Here is a 24122-nt window from a genome sequence, read left to right as displayed (position 1 = left end):
TGGAATAGGTTAACTGTCAGTATCACAACTCATTCTTTCCCTTCATTTGGTTCCCTTAGCCCAATGTGTCAGAAACAACTTAATACTGTTGTATGTCAAGTCCTTTGTGCATTTATAACTACACTTTCTGTTTAAACTTTGTCCTTAACCTTTCGTTTACCATGTGTTTGACACCCCCTTACTCCAATAAAGTGGTAAAATCCCAAACACAAAGGAACAGCCTGTGGTTCTGTTTTTATTTGAGTTTCATATCCATAAAAAAAAATTCTATTTAAAAGAAAAATATAGCCAAAGATACATTTGTAATATAGATGTATACCTATATATGTATGTATATATTCAATGTAAAAATCACTCTAATAACATTACATACTACACCATCTTCAGAAAGTTGCCTTGTCTTTGATGACAATTATGTGTATGAGTTTTGTTGTCATATTTTTTACCCCAAAAGTATATAATCCAAATCACTGCTCTATAAATGTTAAAAAAAACTGTGTTCTTTTTCTGACTGATCATCATTGAATATGATAAGGAAACGCTCACTTTTCTGAACAAGGAAGCAGTTATAAGTGAGTACTTGACAGATACATTGTGATTCAATGTAACATGATGTTGTTGTATAGCACGGAGTTCTTCCTCCCACACCACATTCCACTACCACAACACTGTTATACACCACACCACTAATCTACCAAACAGGGACAACATATTGTATTTGGCGTAATAAATACTCTTGTTGTAGTTGTCAATGAAAGTCTTGCATTTTTTACTCTGACCTCAATTTTATTTCATTGTGTCAGATAAGGAAGGGGCACCTTCAAGGATTTCAGAAAACATAAGAAAGAAAAATGCTTATGATAAAATTCTTTCTGATTTTAATTTTTAAAAAATCCATTATGATAGTATCCACTTAATGCTTGATGCCTTTATTTGGCTCTATATGGATTTTGTAGATACACATGAAGAAAGGAAACATGATATAAAAAGTATCATGATACTTATCATAGTCAGTCTCAGAAAATTGTCCATTGATGTAGGTCCGGGCAGTTCAACATTTTATACAGAAACAGCATATGTGTAGATTCTACAATGTTTTACAAGGTATACAACAGTATACTTGTGAGGCACTAATTGGATGTATGGTGCTGTAAGAATTGTTTCCTTTCAAGAGATTTTTCTTTGCTGTCTTTTATCATATCTGATATGTCATTTACAATCTTTGAATCTTTGTTTATTGCTGTTTCACTTGTTGTTTCAGATACAAAAATGGGTCTACCAGTGTGTGATAACGGGAAACTGGAGGTTTTAAGGAGGTGTTGAACTGTTGTGGAAGGAGGTGGCGAGTGTATCATAACTGATGTGATATAGTCTTGTATATGGCTCCAAAACATGTCCATAGTATGGATTCTAAGAGTAACACGTGAGATGTAGGGAGCTGGCTGTCGAAACAGCAGCAGTATTACTGTAGTAATTTGGAAGAGTATTTAATGGTACATTTGATTGGTCAATTTGTTAGCATTTAAAACACAGAAATCGTCACTACCTAATGTGTCACCATGGGGTGATCTGTGTTTGGTGGTGCTGGGATAGAGTGCACCAAATGACCATCATGGCAGTTATGGGTCCCAGCCAGGACATGGCTAGTATGCCATACACTTGTGACATTTGACCCCCAGTGCACTTGCTTATAAGATTGCAACATGTCTATTCTAAATTAAAAGTGCAAAGGATTTGATTACACTAATCAGCAGCGTTAATTGTGTTTTGACCAATCACTACCCAAAATGGCGAAAAAAGGCGAGGATCGAACTTTTAACATCAGTGTGATCGGACTGTCGGGTACAGAAAGAGACAAAGGTCCTGTTGGTGTTGGCAAATCATGTCTTTGTAACAGGTTCATCTCTTACGTAGCAGACAAGTACTTCTCGGACCACATCTCTGTACTAAGTCAAAGTGACTTTGCTGGACGCGTTATTAATAATGACCACTTCCTTTACTGGGGCGAGGTCACAAAGACTGATGACGGCAACAATTTTGTTTTCAATGTCATAGAACAGAGCGAGTTCATTGATGATGTATCGTTCCAGCCATTCAAGACGGGTCGGACTGACCCCTACTACAAACGTTGTGTGGCCACTAAGGTTCAGTCTGCTGAGAAGCTGATGTATATATGTAAAGACCAACTAGGTATGGTAAAAAAATACCCAGCAAAATTGTTAAAAGTGGAGTCCTGTAAAATCCTTACTCTCCAGAAAATTCTTCCCTGTTGGACTATTATTTTTCCGGGAACATTACATCAAATGATAAATTGTGGTGTTAAGGTCCAACACTCCGAGTGGGAGGATGAAAAAAACTTCCAAGTTATAACACATCAATGTAAATTAGATATACATTTATGATTAAACTTGCCCTGAAGTCTGATTATTGATTCACCATACCCAGAATATGGGGACTCCATTGATATATTGTAAATGTCTATCATTCAGTGAATATGCTTATACAAAGTAAAGATGTATGGGTAAATGTATTATAACACAGACTCATGGAAGATAAAGACATCAGAATGTAGAATGTTTACCTGATGCTGATGTGACATAACACCCTTACCTTGTATAAGCTGCCTGAGTTACATTATATACATCCTAGGTTGAATGGATCACTGCCAGAAGCTGTATAATTACTGTAATCTTCCAGTGAACTGATTTCAAGACAATACTTCAAATTTGATTGATATTACATAATTAGTTCTAGAATATTTATTGGTTTTAAAATCAATAATTAACTCCATTGAGAAGCATCTGGGGATTTTCTTTCTAGAATAACAGCTGTCCATTGGGAAATGATATAGTGCCCCAGGGTGGTTATAAAATTTTGTTTTGACTGACCTTGACCGTGCAGTAGTCATATGTAGAAAGATGAGTAAGGATTTATGAAAGCTGGTATATGCATAAATATATATAATGATATTCTTTTTTCTCTTTATAGGCATGGAAACAGACAGTGCTTATGAGCAGAAACTAATGCCAGAGGGCAAACTGAATATTGATGGTTTTATATGTTGTTTCGATGTTAGTCAAATTCAACAACGGACTCTAGAACAACAAGTAGAGTTTGTGACATTGTTATTAAATGGTGCAATAAAAACAAAGAAACCTGTTGTGATGGTGACAACAAAAACAGATGAGGCAAATGATCGTTATGTAAAAGAAGTGGAACGTCTTTTGTCAAAACGCGAGTACAAGAATAATATTCCTCTTGTGGGGACGTCGGCACACGAAAATGTCAATGTAGAGCAGGCTTTTTTGACACTTGCTCATATGATCGACAAAACTAAAACAAGACCAAAAATTGTTCAATTCTCCGAAGCTGTTCGACAGCGGAAGGAATTACTAGATGTGGCAACAGAGGCCTATTGTAGCCTGCTTCGCAACAACATTGGTGACCCAAAGGCTGTATGGGCACCGTCACGCAAGAAGTTAGAAAAGGAATCAGACTTTTTACATTATATTGAGCATTTTGGAACTGAATCTGCACGTAAACTGTTCAGACTACATATTAAACACCTGTGTGATGATCAAATACGCAGACGAGAGAGTCACTATCTCCAACAATTACCTGATGTCCTCCAGCACTTCCTCCCAGACCTCAACACCATCACGGAAAGGTCAGAGGTTCTAGCCTGACAAATAACAGGGTTCAGGGGCATCAGTTAAATGTCTTTGGGTCATAGATGTATGTTCCAGACAAAGGTTTGGGACAAGAAGTCAAGTGTAGGGGGGCTGGAAGTCAAGTGTTAGGACAAACAGTCAAGAGTAAGAGGCATTCATTCAAATGTTAAGGGCAAGCAGTCAAGTGTTCGTGGCAAGTAGCCAAATGTTAGGGACTAGAGGTCAAGTGTTTGGGGCAAGCAGTCAAGCGTGAGGGACAAGCAGCCAAGTATTAGGGGCAGGCAGTCAGGTGTCAAGGACAAGCAGTCAGGTGTTAGGGGCAAGCAGTCAAGTGTTAGGGGCAAGCAGTCAAGTGTTCGGGGCAAGCAGTTAAGTGTTGGGGGCAAGCAGCCAAGTGTTGGGGGCAAGCAGTCAAGTGTTAGGGGCAAGCAGTCAAGTTTTGGGGGCAAGCAGCCAAGTGTTAGGGGCAAGCAATCAAGTGTTAGGGACAAGCAGTCAGGTGTTAGGGACAAGCAGCCAAGTGTTTGGGTCAACAATCCATCAAAGACTTTTTCAATATACTATTGTACAATAAGCTCACTCCTGCAAATTGTATCAAGAGATAATTTGTAAATGGAAGATAAATAGAAAGTGCTGAATATTTTTCCTTGAATTTGTCTCACTGCTGTATGGTAAGAAATATGATTCCATTACATAATACCCTAAATATGTGTTCTTACAATACTTAATTTGTTGAGAATTGATATCATATTTCAGTTGGACTTCCTGTCAACGGATGATCCGACAACACCCAGATTTTGAAGAGTATTTTGTGGAGGTATGCTATGAGAATGACAGTTGGAAAACGACTCCTCATTTTGTTGATAACTATCAGGAGACACGCATCCCATTTGATCTCCTGTCCTCCTGTGATGCTGAGACGTGCTTCCGCAATCATTTCAACGCCCTGCAAGCCCAACACAGGAAACTTCAGTATGTACACAGGAAACTTCAGTATGTACTGTGAATGTGGTGTAGTGTCTTGGACAAGGAACACATCTACATAATATATTAGTTCCAAAAAATTAACTAAGAAAAACAATTATTTTATGTTGTATATGATATTAATTAGGCAGTTGAGAATTTATGTAAAATCAGCATTGATTTGGGTTTCATAGTACTTTTTTTTGTTGTAAATATGGCAAATTTCTGATTTAAAAAGATTGTTTAAAATTCTCATTTTCATCAGACCATTGCCAATACTGCTGTTTCCTGGCTGATTATTATTACATTCATCAGAAGCTTCATTCCTATATCTAAACATCCTCTCCTTTGCAGTTCATTATATTGTAATCATATTGAATGAACTTATTGTCAGTAAAATCTCATGCTATTTTTGCTAAAGGTTGAAGAGACAGTTTAAAAAATTATTGGAGGAGACTCCAGAAGTGTCGCCTGGAAAGTCATTGGAAGAGACATACCTTTCATTTTTGGGCAGAGACTGTTACATTGATCTCAAACCGTATGAACGTGAACAGGTGTATGATGCACACCAGCATGACCTTAAAACCGCTGCCCGTCAGGATTTTCAGGAACTGCTTTGGGAGAAGCTGGAGATATTCATTCACATGTCGAATACACCTAATACGATCACACAGGAAGACATCCGTACCATTACCAAGTATATAGAGGATGACCCTCGGTAAGTGTTAAAGACGTCTTAGTTTATAGAACAACATAATCAAATGTCTGTAATCCTGCCACCTTCAACCGCAGCTATTAGCGTCCAGATTGTGAGATGACAGTGCAATGCATTATTGATACATGTATGAATACTCAGATTTTTGAGCAACAAGCTTATTGATATCTATACGTATTGGAATAGGAAAGAAAATTTTATTGAAAATACCTTGTTTTTGTTGTGAAAACCAGAATACTAGTGGCTGGATCAATAAGGCTTACATTTATAACTACAGTATCTTTATCAATAACCTTAGGCCAGTGGTTTACCAAAGATCAAGGTGGTGATCTTAATGTTGGCCTGGTGACTGCAGGGCAATGTGGTGACCTGAAATTAGTGTGATGATCCTACTGTAAGCCTTAGTGTGCAATTTACTTTCCTAATTGAAGTAAAATTGTGAAAATTATGAGACTTCTCAGCCTCAAACACCCTACAACAAGCTTGCCTTCAAACATCCTATGACAAGCTTACCTTCAAACACCCTACGACAAGCTTACCTTTCATGATCAAATTAGCAGCTTGGAATGGGAGTAAGTACAGGGCTTAAATGGAGGTTTCATTTTACAATAGTCGTTCAAACTTAACAGAAGTAAATTAATTCAGACTTTGTTATTACTGTTAGATTAGGAAGAAATACTTAGCTTTTCATTTAACAGACCCCTGTAAGCTTGATCACAGACTTTAGTGGTGACACGACTTCACTGTTTTATGTTAAAATATATCATTTTACTTGCTCCCAATTACTTTCTGTAAGTAGAATTGATACATGCAATCATCAGAATCCTATTGTACACTCTAGATATCGTGTGATGGATCGCCTGAACGAGGAAAGGACGGCAATCCTCCTTAATCTGCTAGGGTTTATGGAGTGTCCATCACGAGACAGGTGCTACTTCCAACATACATGTGCAGAAGTAAAATTACAAAATATCTTTGAGGGACGCATTTTCAGGTGAGGTCAATTTTATCAACTTTCATATTTATGATTTTTCAAGGGCAAAAAAACACTTCTAAAAGGATCTTCTGTCTGTGTAGGCTTTTGTTACTCTTCAGTCAATGATTGTTTCCATCAGATCATCATAATTCATTGACCTTCAGTCAACAGAAGTTGTTCTTTATCATCAAAGGAAGGCCTCAGAGTGTCTTCCTGATGATGTCATCCCATTGTTTAAAGAAATATGTGGGTATTTTCCTAGTTTAATTGAAAATTTCACAAAATGGAAACCACTGAACAACTGTTCATAGGAAAATGTGGACTGTCCTGTATAAATTTTTGTCAAACATAGATACCTGTACAAGGAATTTGTATGGTAGACACGTATAAGCCAGTTTAATATTAAATGGTATCATAGTTATAGCTATATATCCTGTTTCTTATATTTATTAGAAGGTATGGTAGTTGTGACGTTTTATAGCCTGTTTCATATTGGATGGTTTCAAAGTTTTTATTTTATATAGCCTGTTTCATATTAGATTTAGTCATGCTTATTAAGACTTTGTATCCCCAGATCTGAGCCGCCCTCTATATCTGAAGGTGAGGGCTCAATGAAGGCCCTAAATTTGGTGCTGCTAGGCAAGGCTGGTCTAGCTGAAGAACTATGTAAAGAAATCCGGGTAAGTTCAGTCATACATTTAATAACATATGGGTAAGTGGACCCTGTGTAATGAAAACTCCCAGTTTAAGGAAATCTTGGTAAGTGAACCCTGTGTAATGAAAATTTTGATAAGTGACACTGTGTAAAGAAATCTTGGTAAGTGAAATCTTGGTAAGTTTATCCTGTGTAAAGAAATCTTGGTGTATGACCTCTGTGTAAAGAAATATTGGTTAGCTGAAAACATTTAGAAAAAGCTCAACCAGCGTAGAATCCAAAGAAAAATCAGAATATGAAAATTGAAATCCTTGACATAAAAATGAAATGTGGTGAAGAACTGTTGTTGCTAAATTTACAAGACTAATTGGTTTTAACATATTATTTTCTTTCTTGCAAAACTTGACTAGATTTTATTACACATCTAGACTTAATTGTCAGTCGTACACATCAGTTTAGTTTGATGTGATATATCACATATTAGGGTCAACAACTGTCCAATTTTGATTGTTTTTTTTTATTTCAATAACTTACATTAAAATATTTGTATTTCAACCCAATTTCATACACAACATCTCTTACCATGATCTAGTACCCATGAACAATTATACATTCACGCAAGTCTTTACCACTATGTTTACACAAATCTCAACATTGGGCATGACTAAGGTATCATCCTAAAGATGGGAGATGTATAGTTAACAAAATGGCCTTTAACATTACATCCTATTTTTATACATTGATTCTTTATCTTTTCAGAATATGTGCAATCAAGATATGTTTCCTTATCGAAGTGCTGTGTATAGTTTAGATTATAGACCAATAGAAGAGGATGTTAGATTAGAATACAATTCATTTGCTACTGCAAATTTTATACCACATGGTAAGTACGTGACTTATCACTGACTTTAATATGAATTTTTTCCACTTTAATTCTGGGATATATCATTGAGGTTTCTTTTTTTTAATTTTTCTCTGAAATCTGTTTTTTTAAACAACTTTGACATGTCTTTAATTCGTTTTAATCATTCACATATTTGATAACACTTACAATTGGGTCAAGCAATCTTCTGTGCTGAACTAGTACATGCTTCTTTGGTAATAGAATTTTTAACTTGGTTAGAATTGTTATACAATCAATTTAAACTGGTAAGAATTGTTATATAAGCAATTTAACTTGGTTAGAATTGTTATACAATCAATTTAAACTGGTAAGAATTGTTATATAAGCAATTTAACTTGGTTAGAATTGTTATACAATCAATTTAAACTGGTAAGAATTGTTATATAAACAATTTAACTTAGTTAGAATTGTTATACAAGCAAGTTAACTTGGTTAGAATTGTTATACCAGCAATTTAACTTGGTTAGAATTGTTATACAAGCAATTTAACTTGGTTAGAATTGTTATACAATCAATTTAATTTGGTAAGAATTGTTATACAAGCAATTTAATTTGATTTCATTTCTGATTGTAGAATACTTATGTAATGATTTTGTAGGGTGTCTTTGTGTGTATAATTCACGAGAGTCCCTGGAATATGTGCGATCTAGCTTGGAGACAACATTGCTGGAAGATCTGCAGCGTGATGAAAACCAAACATTACATGGTGTACCGATCATCATTCTACATGCCTTTAATCCTGACCTGACAGAGAAGGAGCATATCATTCTCTCTCACAGGGGACAGGAGCTGGCACGCAGGTCAGGGCACTTTTATCAGTTAACAGTGTTATAATTCATATTATCTCAGTACATCTCTATGACTGTATGATATGATTTAGCAGTATGTGACCTCTCTTAGTGGTGTTGAAAATATTATGTTACATTTTTGCACTTTCTGTCACTGGTTGTATGATTAGTTTATTTACAACATGGTTTTTTGACTAAGCATGCTATTTAATCAGCTGACCTCCTGCTGAATGACTGCCTGTCTGATCTCTATTGTGTATATAATAATTACTATTTGTATATTAAAGGTCAGATTTCAAACAAATAAGTAAAGAAATATGTACAAAAATGTCACTTACTGACTTAGGTATTTTAGTCAATAGTGTAAAATTCTTAAGTTGAGAAAATCAAATTATCAGACTATCAGGAAAAAAGTATAAATTTTTATATACATAATTATTTGATAGGTTAGACAAAAGACACCTAAGTGAATATATCATTTTAACACAAATTTAGAATTAGAAATGATAGAGCCAGGAATGAATTAAACAGCACTTTAAAGTTTACAATTTCAGTTGCTATTATATTATACAGTAGATTCTTCATCAAAAAGAAAGAAAATGTTGCCTTTTAGAATGGAAACAAAAGTTTCTTCTTTGGTGTAGAAATTTCTAAATTTTTCATCTTTTTATTATTTGTTGTTTCAGTTTGCGATGTGAGTTTAAAGACATTCCAGCTGAAGATGACATAGAAGATCATGGTTTGAGATTTTCACCTGTACAGATAGAGGAGTCGCTGATAATGGTGGTTCGTGGCTCAGGGCAGGGTAGTTTATCCCGTCCATGCTCTGAGGACCTAGAGCCTGACCTACGGTAAGTCTGATGTTATGTTGAAATCTATTAGTTGTCTAGTTTCTTTCTAATTTAGACAGATAACTTTTAATGATTGAATATAAAATTAATTGGAATCTCGAATTAAATTTGTTGTAAGGGAAATTAAGTGACATGAAAATGGTGATATTTAAGGTGATCTTTTCCTTTTTAACTATCATTTATAAATATTTGAAATTTTATAAAACAGGTTTTGTAATTATCATAGGAAAGCACTTCAACACTAATGTTACTATAAATGTCCTTTATATAAGGTTGGACAATAACTATAGTCTTCATAACAAAGCTTGAAAATCCAGTCAAGATCTAGATTGAATTTGTGTAGAAGAAAAATATATATATATTAAAAAAAATCTTAAAGTCTTGACAATTTGAGCTATATGATTTCACATTCGGTCAATTCAAATACATATATAGGTGTATTAAGGCCTTGTTTATTGCTCCAACACAGATTATCTATTAACCTGTATCTTAACTCCAGTCTGGGGTCAACACAGATTATCTATTAACCTGTATCTTAACTCCAGTCTGGGGTCAATATTCATTCAGTAAGGTTATGACCAAATCAGTGTAGTATATTTTCAGTTTTTGCCTTGACTTACAGCTGAAAAAAGTCTTTTTCTATTAGCCAAATTGTGTGTTATTTCTCCCCCACCCCACCCCCTTCCTTCCTCCCAATTTTTCAGATAATCCTACTGTATTTTTCCAATAATGATGCTACAAACTGCTGTGAAATCAAGAAAAAAAAAAACACTGATTGTTGAATATCTTATTACTACTATTACTATATTTATCGAGAAATACACACAAGTCTGATTTTTCTGTCCATCCATGAATATTGTTCTTCAATGTATCTTTAAACAAATGTTATTTGATAAAAACACTATAATCCACTTTATGCCCTTGTAGCTCTAATTCACTTGTATATGTATTGTTTTTATTGAAAGGATTGGGATGTGTCTGATGTGTGGTGACCCATTCCATTGTGAGATCCCCCTTGGGCCCCTGCTGAACAGTAACCCCACCCAGATTGACATTGATCCACAAAGCTCTATGTTTACCATTAACATGGAGACCAATGTTGACAACAGTCCAGATTTTTCCAAACAGAAGATTGAGATATGTATCTCTTCCTATCACAACTTTGTGTCCAAAATGTTTAAGGATGATGAAGACTACCACATGTTCCATGGCTTCATATTAGTATTTTCCACTAAAAGAAAGGCATCTTATGCAACAATGAAGTAAGTAGTGGCTTTCAAAAGTTTTTTGCTCAAATTCTGGATTCTTTCTCCTTTTTACGCTTATTTCAGTCTCGAAAATTATTTAAATGAGCTTAACTGGAACCACTCAGACTGAATGAAAAAAAAATGTGAAAATCTCAGATTATCTCCGACTGAGAAATGAAATCATGACAGATGGTAATATTAATTTCAATCTGCCTGTGAATCATGTACATCTGTATATAGAAATTACCTACATACAGGAAAAATACCAGTATATACCATTCATATATAGATGTAAGACTGTCAACAAATGGACTTGTTGTTATGGATATACAGTGAAATATGAATTGCATATATTTTTTAATATAGTTTGTAGATGTAGGAAATATTCAGACGTTTTGACACAATAACTTAAGGTTCAATAAATGATCACAAAGTCAACCTTCCTTTAGTCCAATATTTACATTATTTTTGTGGAAATTCATTGAATTGTCATACCATTTGTTCTCTCTTCAGGGCATTTGCAGAAAGTTTGCGAAATCAGATGCAGGTGCTACCAATTCTGATCTTAGCGGTAACAGATAGCGGTGGGTCAGCTATCTTCTTCAAGGACGAGCTTAGTCAAAATCTCATTTCTGAAGGCAACCAATTGGCTGATTTTCTTGGTGGGGAATTCAAGATGACTACTGCTAATTTCCAACAGCAGAGTAAGCAATGTAGACCATTTTGTCTGCAGTGATGTATTTTGGATCAAAGATACCTGACCAGTGTGCAAGATATTTTAGCAGTGTGAAAGAACCTACGCAGTATTTTATTTCATTTTGCTTTTAATGCCAAGAACAAAAATTTTCCTGATTTTGTTGTATGAAGAAGGAAGAAAACTGCTCAAAATTGAATGAATGAATTTAATAGATGATTGTGTTAAAGGCACATGAGTTGAAAGCACCTTTTAAGTTTCACTTGTCACCTTGGAAGTTGATATTGTAGATGCTACAATTTTGTATGTTTTTAAGTGATATTAACAATGGAATAGAATTCTTCCTTAAATTAGGGAAGTTAAACAGATCCACTGATAAACCCTAAATCTGGATTATACTCATTGTAATTGTTAAATTCATCATTGTTCTATCTTTTTATTTCCCTGTTGTATTTCAACTTCCATTGTTAGAACTGACTGTTGATATGATTCAGATGAATTTCTTTGTATTTCAGCTCCGATATACATCCCATTCTTTAAGGAGGCATGGTTTAAGCGTGAAGTTGTGTCCGAGTCCTACTACAGTGTACCTAGCAGTCCCCCTGCTTACGGTCAAGCCTGTCATTCCATTGACCCCAAGCGTCCCCCGGCCCCACTCCCCCGTCAATTTGAAATCTATCCCACAACCAAGAGCAGTACTAGTAACAGGTAAATTAAAACTCTGTTCTGAAAATCAGTGGCCTTAAATTACCTACATGTGATCATTATATTCCTCAAAAAAAAAGCTGAAAATCTATGTAGTGTTTAAAAAACAAACTTGAGTTTGTTTAAAGACCAAATACGGTAGTCTAAGCAATGTGACTATAATAGAATACTTTCACATAATGAAATTTGGAAAATATTTTCAACCAACCATGATCAGCGTGCTTTTCGTTTGGCATTAAATTGTCTGTCCACCTGTCATTAAACAATTACTCTTATTGCTGTTTTGTTTGTCATCCAATCGTCTGTCCATCTGTCTTCAAACAATTACTCTTATTGCTGTTTGTCATCCAATTGTCTGTCTGTCCATCCATCTTTAAACTATTGTTCTTATTGCTGTTTCTTGAGACCTACTAGATGAATAATCCTAAATTTCATGTATATGTTCCTCTTGGTCCCAAGTTATGAATTGGTCATTTTGGGACTAATTGTTAAAACCAAATGGCTAACAGGTGGCCATCTTGGATTTTGATAGTTACAGTTTGTTATCACTATTTTCACTACATACAGGATGAGTCAAATTCATATGCATTTTGCATCCCGTTAGTGGATTGACCATTTTGGGTCTCAGAAAAGCAAAAAGGCTTCCAGACAACCATCTTGGATTTTCAATTGTTTGCTTGTTATTGCTAACCAACTGCACTACAACAAGACCACCACCTCAGAATATCTCTGGCTGTTTATGAGTGAAAAACAAAGCAAATATTTGCAATTTTTTTATACAATTCTGAATGGAAAATTCTCAGATTTCATATTTCGATTCCCCTTGGTCCATGGTTGTGCAAATTTTGTTAATTGGACGAGTTTGAAAAGTTAAAGTATGATAAAGAATTAAAATCATTCTGATCCATTAACTATCAAGTGAAATAGTTAAATACACTGGTTATTGTTTGATATAAAGTTTGACTTTAATTTTGCTTTCAGCCAAAGTACAGAAGAGTCTGAACCTATATATGACCAACCTAACAACTTGCGCGGGGGGCCAACATCTGACAGTGAACCAGAGCGCCCTTCCTCGGCATCCCCGCCCCCACGTACAGAAAGCCCATGTCCACCCCCATACCAATTGAAAAACGGTGAACAGTTGGTTCGTCCCAGTATGATTCGTCAGCAGCAGGGATACCATGCAGGTATGAATTTAGGAGTACTTCATTTTCTAAAGGAATGTGTAGTGTGGACTGGTTTTGGTACTGGAATATTTTATCCTTATTTAATTGTAGCTTGTATCTGAATTCAGTATCATGATAATTTTGAAAGTATTACAGAGAGAAAACTTAAATGCAACCAAGAAATATATGTATAGGGTCCTGTCTTAAAGTATATTAATTACATTGTTACATAGACTTTTAATACAGAACTTATTGTTTGCTGAAGTTATAGTTTCCAGTACTGTAAATCACTTAGGTTCAGCTAATACTTTATTTTGAAAACTTACCTCTTCAGACCTATTTGTGAATACATGATTTCACATATGCTGATCTAGAAATGACCTTAAATTCACCGATGATCACTCATTAATGGCATAGGTCCTTGAAGACTGATATTGGTTACCGAAACAACATGGATCCCATCAAGAGTTAACCAAGTAATGGATAAATACAAGGGATTGGAATTCGGGAGTAACTCTCCATTATGTATTGGGGCAGAAATAAATCCTGTGCGAAATGTAAATGATTGACAGATTTGAGAAATTCATTCTGGTTGTAGAAATGAAGAAAGCTTCAGAATAAATTACAATAACTAGGTAGTTTAATTAAAAAAAAAAAAAAAAAGAATTCGGGAGTGACTCTCCATTATGTATTGGGGCAGAAATAAATCCTGTGCGAAATGTAAATGATTGACAGATTAGAGAAATTCATTCTGGTTGTAGAAATGAAGAAAGCTTCAGAATAAATTACAATAACTAGGTAGATTAATTTAAAAAAAAAAAAAAAAATGGAGTGTTAACATTATAAAATTTCTCAAAAGGTACACACATGACTTATATAGAGTTTAAATGCTTCTATCATAAACACTTCATACAATATCTGTTGATAGTTGTGCATGGTGAAAAAGTCCTAGCTGTTAGCATGGGAGGCATGATAAAATCAGGGGAACGTTAGAATGGTGAAACAATATTATACAGGTTACATCATGTCTTCGTTATATCTACTCATAATCATGTAACCAAACTCTCAAATTTCTTCATATTTGGATCGTGTATATACTCCTCTAGGATGTTAAAGAAATTTAAATATCTGCTTTTTTGTGATGATATATATGGATGTTATTAGTAAGATCTTGCATTTTGATTTTATCTTTTAACATTGTATAAGATAAAGTTTTTTGATACATATTGTACATGAATGATTTTATCTTGTTATAAATCTTTCAATATTGTTGATTTGTATTGGTTTGGATGGATTTCATTCCTTTCTGTTTAACTTAATATTTTTGTTCTGGTGTCATATTGAAGGATTGTCTGTCTCTGAAATCTCTCGTCCGTCATCTATCCCATATTCTACTTCTACACCTGGCACCAGTGTTACACAGTACTAGTGAACTGAAATTGTATTGTATCCATGTCCAACACAGTGAAAAGATACTTAGTTTTAGGCTATGTGTGTAACAGTGTATCAATGAGATTAGACTTCAAACTAGATACATTGGACCAGATTTGAGGGTTACACTATAAAACATAACTGGGCCTTGAATGGCTAAGGATGGGATTACATAGGTAGTAATATTTTTGGTAGTCTCCTACATTACGAGGAGAAGTTAAACCATGTGCACCAATCAGGGAACAAAAGTATTATGGATTCACGTGTATAGACAACGACACAAGATATTGGTCCAGGACAGAAAGGAAAAGTATGTTGAATGATTTTTTAAAATGACTTCTTCCTATAATGGCCTCCTCAATGGATATGATATTTCTATTTTTGATAGAAAATAGTTTCTATATCTGCCCAAATCTTCTCCATTCAGATGCTCAAAAGGAATTATATCGCAAATCTTGTCCTGTTCTGGAACGAGAGCTCAAACTCACCAGCACAATGAGTCTGGAACAGGCAGATAGTGACAGAGAGCCTCATTATCAGTTCAGGAAGTCGTATAGTATGAAACTTGCAGTGAAGGAAGAAGATGAAGGTGATTGGTGGATATATCATGGAATGAAAAATAGATTATTGGCTTCTGTGATTATTTATTTTGTTAGCTTTTTGTGATTGGTCCAGAAGATCCTAGAATTCCGCTTCCATCATTTACAGATTCTTTTTTGCCTCAGATTTTATTTCCAGCAGATTCCAGATATTATTTCCTACATCCTCCCTTCACATATTTAAGCACTTCAGTGACTCTGCACATACATATTCAATGTGAACCATTCTTTGACTATTATTTTTCTGTAATGGTTTTTTTTGTTAGATCACTACTTATTTTTCTTTCATTTTTGATTTGCGCTTTTTAGATCTAGTAATTTGTTGAGCATCCACTGTTGATACTGACTAGTACATGTATTTGATGTTGTGCCAGCATTGACATTGCTTTTTCTGAACCAGTTATCTCCCTTATGTTACTACTGTAACATATAAGCCATTAGATTATTAGTGATAAGATATCTCCCTTTATTATTTCTATTTTAAGTGAATACAGCTAGCTTTCCTGGCACTTAGTATGTCTATTGTCTATGTCTTTTAACCTTCAGAAATTTCATATACTTAAGTATAAAAAAAAATTGAACCTTTTACAAATAAAGTATAAGATTTTTGGAATTATACCAATTACCTGTCAACACTATGGGATCACGATCCGATACTTCATTTTATGAGATTCATACATTCATGTGAACACTATGACGTGTTGTATGTAAGATTTAAAGGCAGTATACATATATATTGACAGTAACTACAGTTACTAGATACTATTGAAAGAATCTTCATAAAAAATCCTTAAAATTGCTCACTATACACCTTGTTTATCATATACAATAATCGTTAGATGTAAGTAATATATTATTTCCTTTCCTTGCTGTGATATCATTGTTTTTTGTTGTCATCTGCTCTTTTTTTGTAAAAAAATATTTCTTTCTTTGTTGTTAGCTGAGCTCTGTATTGGTATTAAATCTTTTTTGTTGTCTTTATACTTATAATTTATGACTTGCATACATTGTAAATGTTTAGATAATTTCTACCTATCTTGTCACTAAGTTTTAATTAATGATGATTGTCCTATTTATTGCTGAAAATTTGATGTTATCATTTGAGAAAGAACCTTGATGATTAAGAAAATTCAGTTCCAAAACCAAAAATAATTGTTACACAATGTACTGATTAGAAAATTCAGCAAGATTACTTTATAAGGAGTTATCCAGGAGTGTAAAGCTTACCTGATGCCCAGGGCTACCAATTTTCAGCTTCAGCTAGTGGAAATTACAGGCCCTCAAGCCCTGGGATAGTGTAGAAAGATTTTTTCTCAGTAGACCCAAAAGAATTTCTGATCATCCCTGATCATAACATTTTAAGCATATACCATAAGAATTGCTTTCTTTAGTCATAAACAGGAATACCTCTATCAGGGATTAATTGTTTTACTGATATGCTGACCTTTAAGTTTTAATTACTTTGAAAAAGTTACAGTGTTCTATACGTTAAAAAATATACTTAGAAGGTAATGCTAATTGTCAAAAAAACATTCATTGATCATTAAATATGTACTTTTTATATGATATAAAAATCTTGGTGAAGAGATAAAAATCTTGGTGAAGAGCTAGTGTTCATCACTTCAAAAGTTTGCAAGAAGTGCACCGAAAAATCTTGTACACTTCTGAGTTACCTTCATCACTTGTGTCACAATTAAGAAAGATTTACCTGGCAAAACATCTCTTTACTTTTTGTATTGCTGCAGGGTTAGACACTAAACATCATCAAAGTGTGTCGAATGGTGTGTTAACAAACAATTGAAATATTGTTCAGTAGTAGAAATGTTGTTAGTATGTTTTTCCAGTATAGATATATATTGAATTAAACTGAAGTGTAGTGTTGTATTTAGTTGTTGATAATCCAAAAGTTATATAACAGTGATCTTGTATTTGTTGAATGTATCAATGTTTCTGTGATGTTGTAGACCATTTTATTTGGCATCCCATTATCAAGATGTTAGAATTCAAGACTTCGACTATGAACTTTAGGTCATTCCTGAGACATACACCCAATAAATTTCTCAATTTCTTATTCCAAACAAAATGTTGGCTCCATCTTTATTCTGTCTCTTCTTTACTCCCTATTTCTATACATTTGAAGGTGAAATGTTGATGCTGGAGATAAGTATTCTGTACCAGGTATCACTTGTAATAATGACAGTATGTATAAATGGATATATTGGTCTGTAACCTAGCAATGTATTGGGCTATAGCCTGACATTGCCTTGAATGATAATGTCTTTTTCTCTCCCCATCCTCCCATCAGCCTGGGCCATTAATGAACCGCGGAGACCACAGAAGAAGGCGAGCACATTCCCCTCTGATGCCAAATTAATCAATCCAGGCAACGGTGATTGTTTTAATTACAATGTCCATTGGAGTGTGTCATGGCTGATCTCTCTTCCTCAGATTATCCTGGTACAATCCATCCAGTAGAACGCGGTATTATAAAAAATGAAAGCTATTGAAAAATTTGTGATAATTAGAAATGTTTCTGGTGTATTACAAAGTAATCTGCTTAAAATTTTAGCTTCTGATGAAAGTTAATAATGGATAATTAATGCAAATTTCTTTCTTCTGAAAAAAAATCTGAAAATGGGACTTTTATACCTGTCTCAGTTTCATGTGAAGTGAGCAAACTTAAAAAGTGTAGGTTCTTATATTGTATGAGGTTTTTGTAGAAGAGAGATTGGAGGTGACACAGTATTATACAATATGTTAACACCTGCGGCCTACCCTGCATCGCTGTGTGGCTGGGTGCCTTTGTGTTGTTGCATTAACCGCAAGGTTAACTAGTATATATACTTGCCTTGTAGTCAAAAGATAATGCATGTACCTAGCTAACCGGTTAGAGATGCCTGCCTGTCCAATACAGTATTGGAGTGAATGGTAAATGTTTTGGAGGGAAAAGTCAGTCTTATGACATCGGATAATAATACCTCATTTGCACAAATTTCATTGCAACACAAAAACTTTCTGACATATCTTTTTGATGGGGTTGTAGGGGAAGGGGTACAAGTTGAGTTTGATTTATCTATGGAGATTTTATTAGAAGGAATGAAATGAAAAAAAATTCAAAATTTTATGTAAGAAAACATGAACTCCATGCCGTTAGAAATGATGTTAATCCTCTGTGCATTGGAATGTGGTTAGTGATGATGTACCAGACAAGTGCATGCCTAACATAACAAATTCTCTTGCAGCATATGGTATGTAATATGTATAATTCATTGTACTACTGTTGACTTTTCTGAATTAATAGGTGCAAATTTGCTTTGTTGTTTACAGTTTCTTTTTAACCATCGTCCTACACTTGACACATCTGTCGTGTCCTTGATGTTTTTAACTCTGCACCATATACAGTGATCTTACACAGACACTAAAATGTATCAACACTTTGTCCCTTTTCTGTCTACCTTGTCTACAGTGTTTCTGTCTATTCTTGTCATGTCCTTCATATGTTTTACTTTTTCATAATAGAAATGTATTCTCCTTTATAAATAATCCTGTGACTTTTTCATTATATAATCATGTGACCTTTCTACCCATTAATTATGACCTTTCCATTATACAATCATTTGATAACTCTTTAAGATGTCTGTTTCTATGACATTGTTGTGAGTTTTTGACCTTTTAACCTGTATGTACTTATGATGAATATGTCTTCAATGATTTAATCACACCTATGATATATCTTGTCATACACTTGCTACCTTTTTGTCCTAGTTCTTGATGAATAGGATACACCAATCACAAATTGTAGTCAGTACATCCACGACCTTAACCTATACCATTTTCAACTGAGTCATACCTCTTTAAGTCTGTAGCATCATGGATCTCTTTACCAGTTTCTTCATCAAGCCATTTCCATTATTTTTTATTTGCATAAAGATCTTTTATAAGATCAGGTTCATTCTTCTGTTGTGTGATTTCTAACTTTGCCTCTCATTTATCCACTATATATCATCATATCATTAATTGTGTTAATAAATTATGTGAATTTTATGTGGCATGTAAAGATTTATGTATGAGAGGGGGAAAAGAGAGTTCTCCTTTCTAATATAGGCTGCTGTTCAGAATATACTGGTATCATCTATGTCCACAGAGTGTTTTCAGATTTCAGTGATGATATCTTGTCTTTACTGTATATGAATTTTAACAGCATAAAAATATTTGTATACTGCTTTCTTGTATGTAACATTTTCTTACAGAGGCTTCTGAAAATTGTTTTGAAAAAGAAGAGAAATAGAAACTTAACCAATTATAGGGCTGAACAATTTTTTGCAATTCTATCAGTATTAAAAATATGCTGTCAAATTTCCAAAATTTGAGTACCAGTAAATAAAAGCAAATTCAAGAAAATGATTTTTATGAATCTGTGTAATAGATATCAGCAGCTGTCTATTAACTTTTCAGAGTATCTGTTAATGTTAGGGTACCTGTTAATGTTATGGTACCTGTTAATGTTAGGGAATCTGTTAAGGTTAGGGTACCTGTTAATGTTAGGGTACCTGTTAATGTTATGGTACCTGTTAAGGTTAGGGTACCTGTTAATGTTAGGATGCCTGTTAATGTTAGGGTACCTGTTAATGTTATGGTACCTGTTAATGTTAGGGTACCTGTTAATGTTGGGGTACCTGTTTATGTTGGGGTACCTGTTTATGTTAGGGTATCTGTTAATGTTGGGGTACCTGTTTATGTTAGGGTATCTGTTAATGTTGCGGTACCTGTTAATGTTGGGGTACCTTTAATGTTAGGATATCTGTTAATGTTACGGTATCTGTTAATGTTGGGGTACCTGTTAATGTTACGGTATCTGTTAATGTTGGGGTACCTGTTAATGTTGGGGTACCTGTTAATGTTGGGGTATCTGTTAATGTTACGGTATCTGTTAATGTTGGGGTACCTGTTAATGTTGGGGTACCTGTTAATGTTAGGGTACATTAAATGTTAGGGTACCTGTTAACATAAGGGTATCTGTTAATGTTGGGGTACCTGTTTATGTTAGGGTATCTGTTAATGTTGTGGTACCTGTTAATGTTGGGGTACCTTTAATGTTAGGATATCTGTTAATGTTACGGTATCTGTTAATGTTGGGGTACCTGTTAATGTTACGGTATCTGTTAATGTTGGGGTACCTGTTAATGTTGGGGTACCTGTTAATGTTGGGGTATCTGTTAATGTTACGGTATCTGTTAATGTTGGGGTACCTGTTAATGTTGGGGTACCTGTTAATGTTAGGGTACATTAAATGTTAGGGTACCTGTTAACATAAGGGTATCTGTTAATGTTGGGGTACCTGTTTATGTTAGGGTATCTGTTAATGTTGTGGTACCTGTTAATGTTGGGGTACCTTTAATGTTAGGATATCTGTTAATGTTACGGTATCTGTTAATGTTGGGGTACCTGTTAATGTTACGGTATCTGTTAATGTTGGGGTACCTGTTAATGTTGGGGTACCTGTTAATGTTGGGGTATCTGTTAATGTTACGGTATCTGTTAATGTTGGGGTACCTGTTAATGTTATGGTACCTGTTAAGGTTAGGGTACCTGTTAACATAAGGGTATCTGTTAATGTTGGGGTACCTGTTAATGTTGGGGTACCTGTTAATGTTAGGGTACATTTAATGTTAGGGTACCTGTTAACATAAGGGTATCTGTTAATGTTAGGGTATATGTTAATGTTAGGGTACTTGTTAATGTTGGGGTACCTGTTAATGTTGGGGTACCTGTTACTTCTGGGTTAATGTAACAACACATGATGATTATATACATACATTGACAATATACATAGAATTTATCATAAACAATAAAAGTTTGGGTCTAGTCACATGATAAGACAGTGATGTTAAACACAGTGTTATCATAAACAGTAAAATTTTGGGGCTAGACACATGATGAGACAGTGATGTTAAACACAGGATTGATCATAAACAGTAAAATTTTGTGTCTAGACACATGATAAGACAGTGATGTTAAACACAGTGTTATCATAAACAGTAAAATTTTGGGGCTAGACACATGATGAGACAGTGACGTTAAACACAGGATTGATCATAAACCGTAAAATTTTGTGTCTACACATGATGAGACAGTGACGTTAAACACAGGACTGTAAAATTTTGTGTCAAGACACATGATGAGACAGTGACGTTAAACACAGGATTGATCATAAACCGTAAAATTTTGTGTCTACACATGATGAGACAGTGACGTTAAACACAGGATTTATCATAAACTGTAAAATTTTGTGTCAAGACACATGATGAGACGTTGACATTAGACATTGATAATGGATATTATGAACATTTTTGATCTGTTGACATTTAAGTATTGTAGCCATGGCCTTTTAGACACTCACTGGTAGAGATGTCTGACACATATTGCACCAGTAGTGTTGCTAATATTGGCTAGTCATTCTGTAGTGGTATATCTACTATTTAGTGAAGTAGTGGGAATTATAGAATCAGCATGTAGCCTTTGCTCCTTCCAGGTCGACTGGATGATGATTCACGGAGAAGTTCAGAGGAAACGATTTGGAGGGAAAATGAAATCTATCATTCACGAAATCCACAGGTAAGATCTACAGAGAAATATTTCAGATATTATCTTTCAGTAATTTATGGTTAAATATGTGAATAGATTTTCATATGGGACAACCAGCATGAAGTTTGTATGCGATGATTAAGTGGATTAAGTGTCATCAAACACATAAAACTGTTTAAAATGAAGAGGTATCCTCGATAGATGTGTGATTATATGTTGCAGTTTGCTGGAAGAAAGCCGTCCAAGAATGCTATACAGGCTCCACTGGCCTTACCAGAACACATAGAGATCTCATCTGACTATGCTACTGTTAAGGTATAGTAAACACAAAGAAGTCAGCGGGACCTAATGAAATATTTGACTTATCCGATGGTTCTATTTAGCCGTGTTTCAATGAAGGGAAACATTGTGCAATGAAGATTGACTGTACATTCATCCGTTGTTGACTGGATACATGTCTCATAGCATAGGATGGCAGTAGTATATAAGTAATAAATAGATACAATAATATCGTTTATTTCAATAAACAGTTATAACTACGAATATGAAACAGAAAATGTAATGTGAAACACTTGCCATTGCAGCACACACAGATGAATATGCACCCACTCTTATACACATAATTTAGTGAAATTAATACCTAGATTAAAACAAATATCATGTTCACATTTATATCTTTACGAGTTGCAAGTCCCTTCAACATTATTTTAGAATAAAACAATAAATTCCTACTCGTGAACATTCTACATTGACATAACATTGATAGCACTGAGTTGGGTTGGGAAAGAGGAAGGCTGTGCACATAAAAATGTAAAAATGTTACGGTAAAAAGACTACAGTGTTTTTAATTTTAAGTTTGGTTGCCTAATTTACAAATACAAACCTTCACCTGTGCACTAGTATAAACGCAGCTCTGCTATGGTAAATTTAGGTAAAGCCTTGAGTTGCACTAGTATAAACGCAGCTCTGCTATGGTAAATTTAGGTAAAGCCTTGAGTTGCACTAGTATAAACGCAGCTCTGCTATGGTAAATTTAGGTAAAGCCTTGAGTTGCACTAGTATAAACGCAGCTCTGCTATGGTAAATTTAGGTAAAGCCTAGAGTTGCATTAATATAAACGCAGCTCTGCTATGGGAAATTAAGGTAAAGCCTAGAGTTAGACAAGAATTGCCCTAGACAGATATTTCTCTTCCTCCCGTAATTAAGGTAAAGCCTTGAAGCAGACAGAAGAGAATCTCTTTCAAGGATAGATTTCTTTGACCAACCTTAAAAACGGCCTCTATACTCCAGGAGTTACCATCATTTTTGGCTCTCTGTACCCCTGGAATATTTCATGCAAAATTGAAGGTTCCAATGTGCGACATCTTGATAAGACGAGAAGACCAGTTTGATACTCTGATGAATATCAAATTAATCTAGGGGTCACATAACGGTATATTGTAATAGCTTTGAAGTTTGGTGTCACTCCTTTGTAATCTTCAAAGGGAGCGAATCAGCCTCTAATCAGTCAGTTTTTTCTCCTGAAACCAATGAAATTACTTTGCTTATGCCTTCAAACTTACTGTTGCATATTCCAGGGGTTGCAGAGAGCGAAAGTGATTGTAACCCCTGGAGTATCGAGGGAGCCCTAAAACTTGGCAAGTCAATGGGTCAGACAGTCAAGAATCTCCTTGGATAGAAATTTCTCGATCCTACCCTAATGCCTATTAAAGTTAAAGCCTATGATAAGATAGACAACAATCTCTCCCCCATAAAAAAGATTTCTGTGTCCTACCCTAAAGTTAAAGCCATGGTTTAGATAGACAAGAATCTCTCCCTCAGATAGAGATTTCCTTGTCCAACCCTAAAGTTAAAGCCTTGGATTAGATAGACAAGAATCTCTCCCTCAGATAGAGATTTCCTTGTCCAACCCTAAAGTTAAAGCCTTGGATTAGATAGACAAGAATCTCTTTCTCAGATAGAGATTTCCTTGTCCAACCCTAAAGTTAAAGCCTTATATTAGATAGACAAGAATCTCTTCCACAGATAGAGATTTCCTTGTCCAATCCTAAAGTTAAAAAAAGCCTTGGATTAAAAAGCAACATTCTTTCCCTCAGACATAGATTTCCTTGTCTTAAACGAGGAAAAATATCTTTATAATCTTGACTTTCTCTAGGATACTAACCTGTGAAA

At 34.7% G+C, this 24122-nt stretch overlaps 1 protein-coding gene across 1 annotated transcript in view; it reads left to right on the top strand.

The window, feature by feature from the left end:
- The first annotated feature begins 1787 nt into the window (after window positions 1–1787).
- LOC132552221 (rho GTPase-activating protein 190-like) overlaps window positions 1788–24122 on the top strand; it is a 47820-nt gene continuing 25485 nt past the window's right edge. Inside the window, exons 1-16 of the mRNA XM_060216368.1 lie at window positions 1788–2190; window positions 2989–3667; window positions 4428–4643; window positions 5056–5352; window positions 6191–6343; window positions 6900–7005; window positions 7740–7863; window positions 8483–8684; window positions 9359–9523; window positions 10489–10785; window positions 11284–11474; window positions 11980–12172; window positions 13151–13356; window positions 17671–17754; window positions 21898–21980; window positions 22173–22265. Of these exons, the coding sequence (XP_060072351.1) occupies window positions 1788–2190; window positions 2989–3667; window positions 4428–4643; window positions 5056–5352; window positions 6191–6343; window positions 6900–7005; window positions 7740–7863; window positions 8483–8684; window positions 9359–9523; window positions 10489–10785; window positions 11284–11474; window positions 11980–12172; window positions 13151–13356; window positions 17671–17754; window positions 21898–21980; window positions 22173–22265 (3492 nt within the window). The remainder of the gene's footprint in view (window positions 2191–2988; window positions 3668–4427; window positions 4644–5055; window positions 5353–6190; window positions 6344–6899; window positions 7006–7739; window positions 7864–8482; window positions 8685–9358; window positions 9524–10488; window positions 10786–11283; window positions 11475–11979; window positions 12173–13150; window positions 13357–17670; window positions 17755–21897; window positions 21981–22172; window positions 22266–24122) is intronic.

Source organism: Ylistrum balloti, unplaced genomic scaffold, assembly GCF_031769215.1.
Source record: "Ylistrum balloti isolate Yb309-2 unplaced genomic scaffold, AGI_CSIRO_Ybal_v1 Utg370242, whole genome shotgun sequence".
Lineage (NCBI taxonomy): Eukaryota > Metazoa > Mollusca > Bivalvia > Pectinida > Pectinidae > Ylistrum > Ylistrum balloti.
This window is presented reverse-complemented; position numbering and strand designations above follow the sequence as displayed.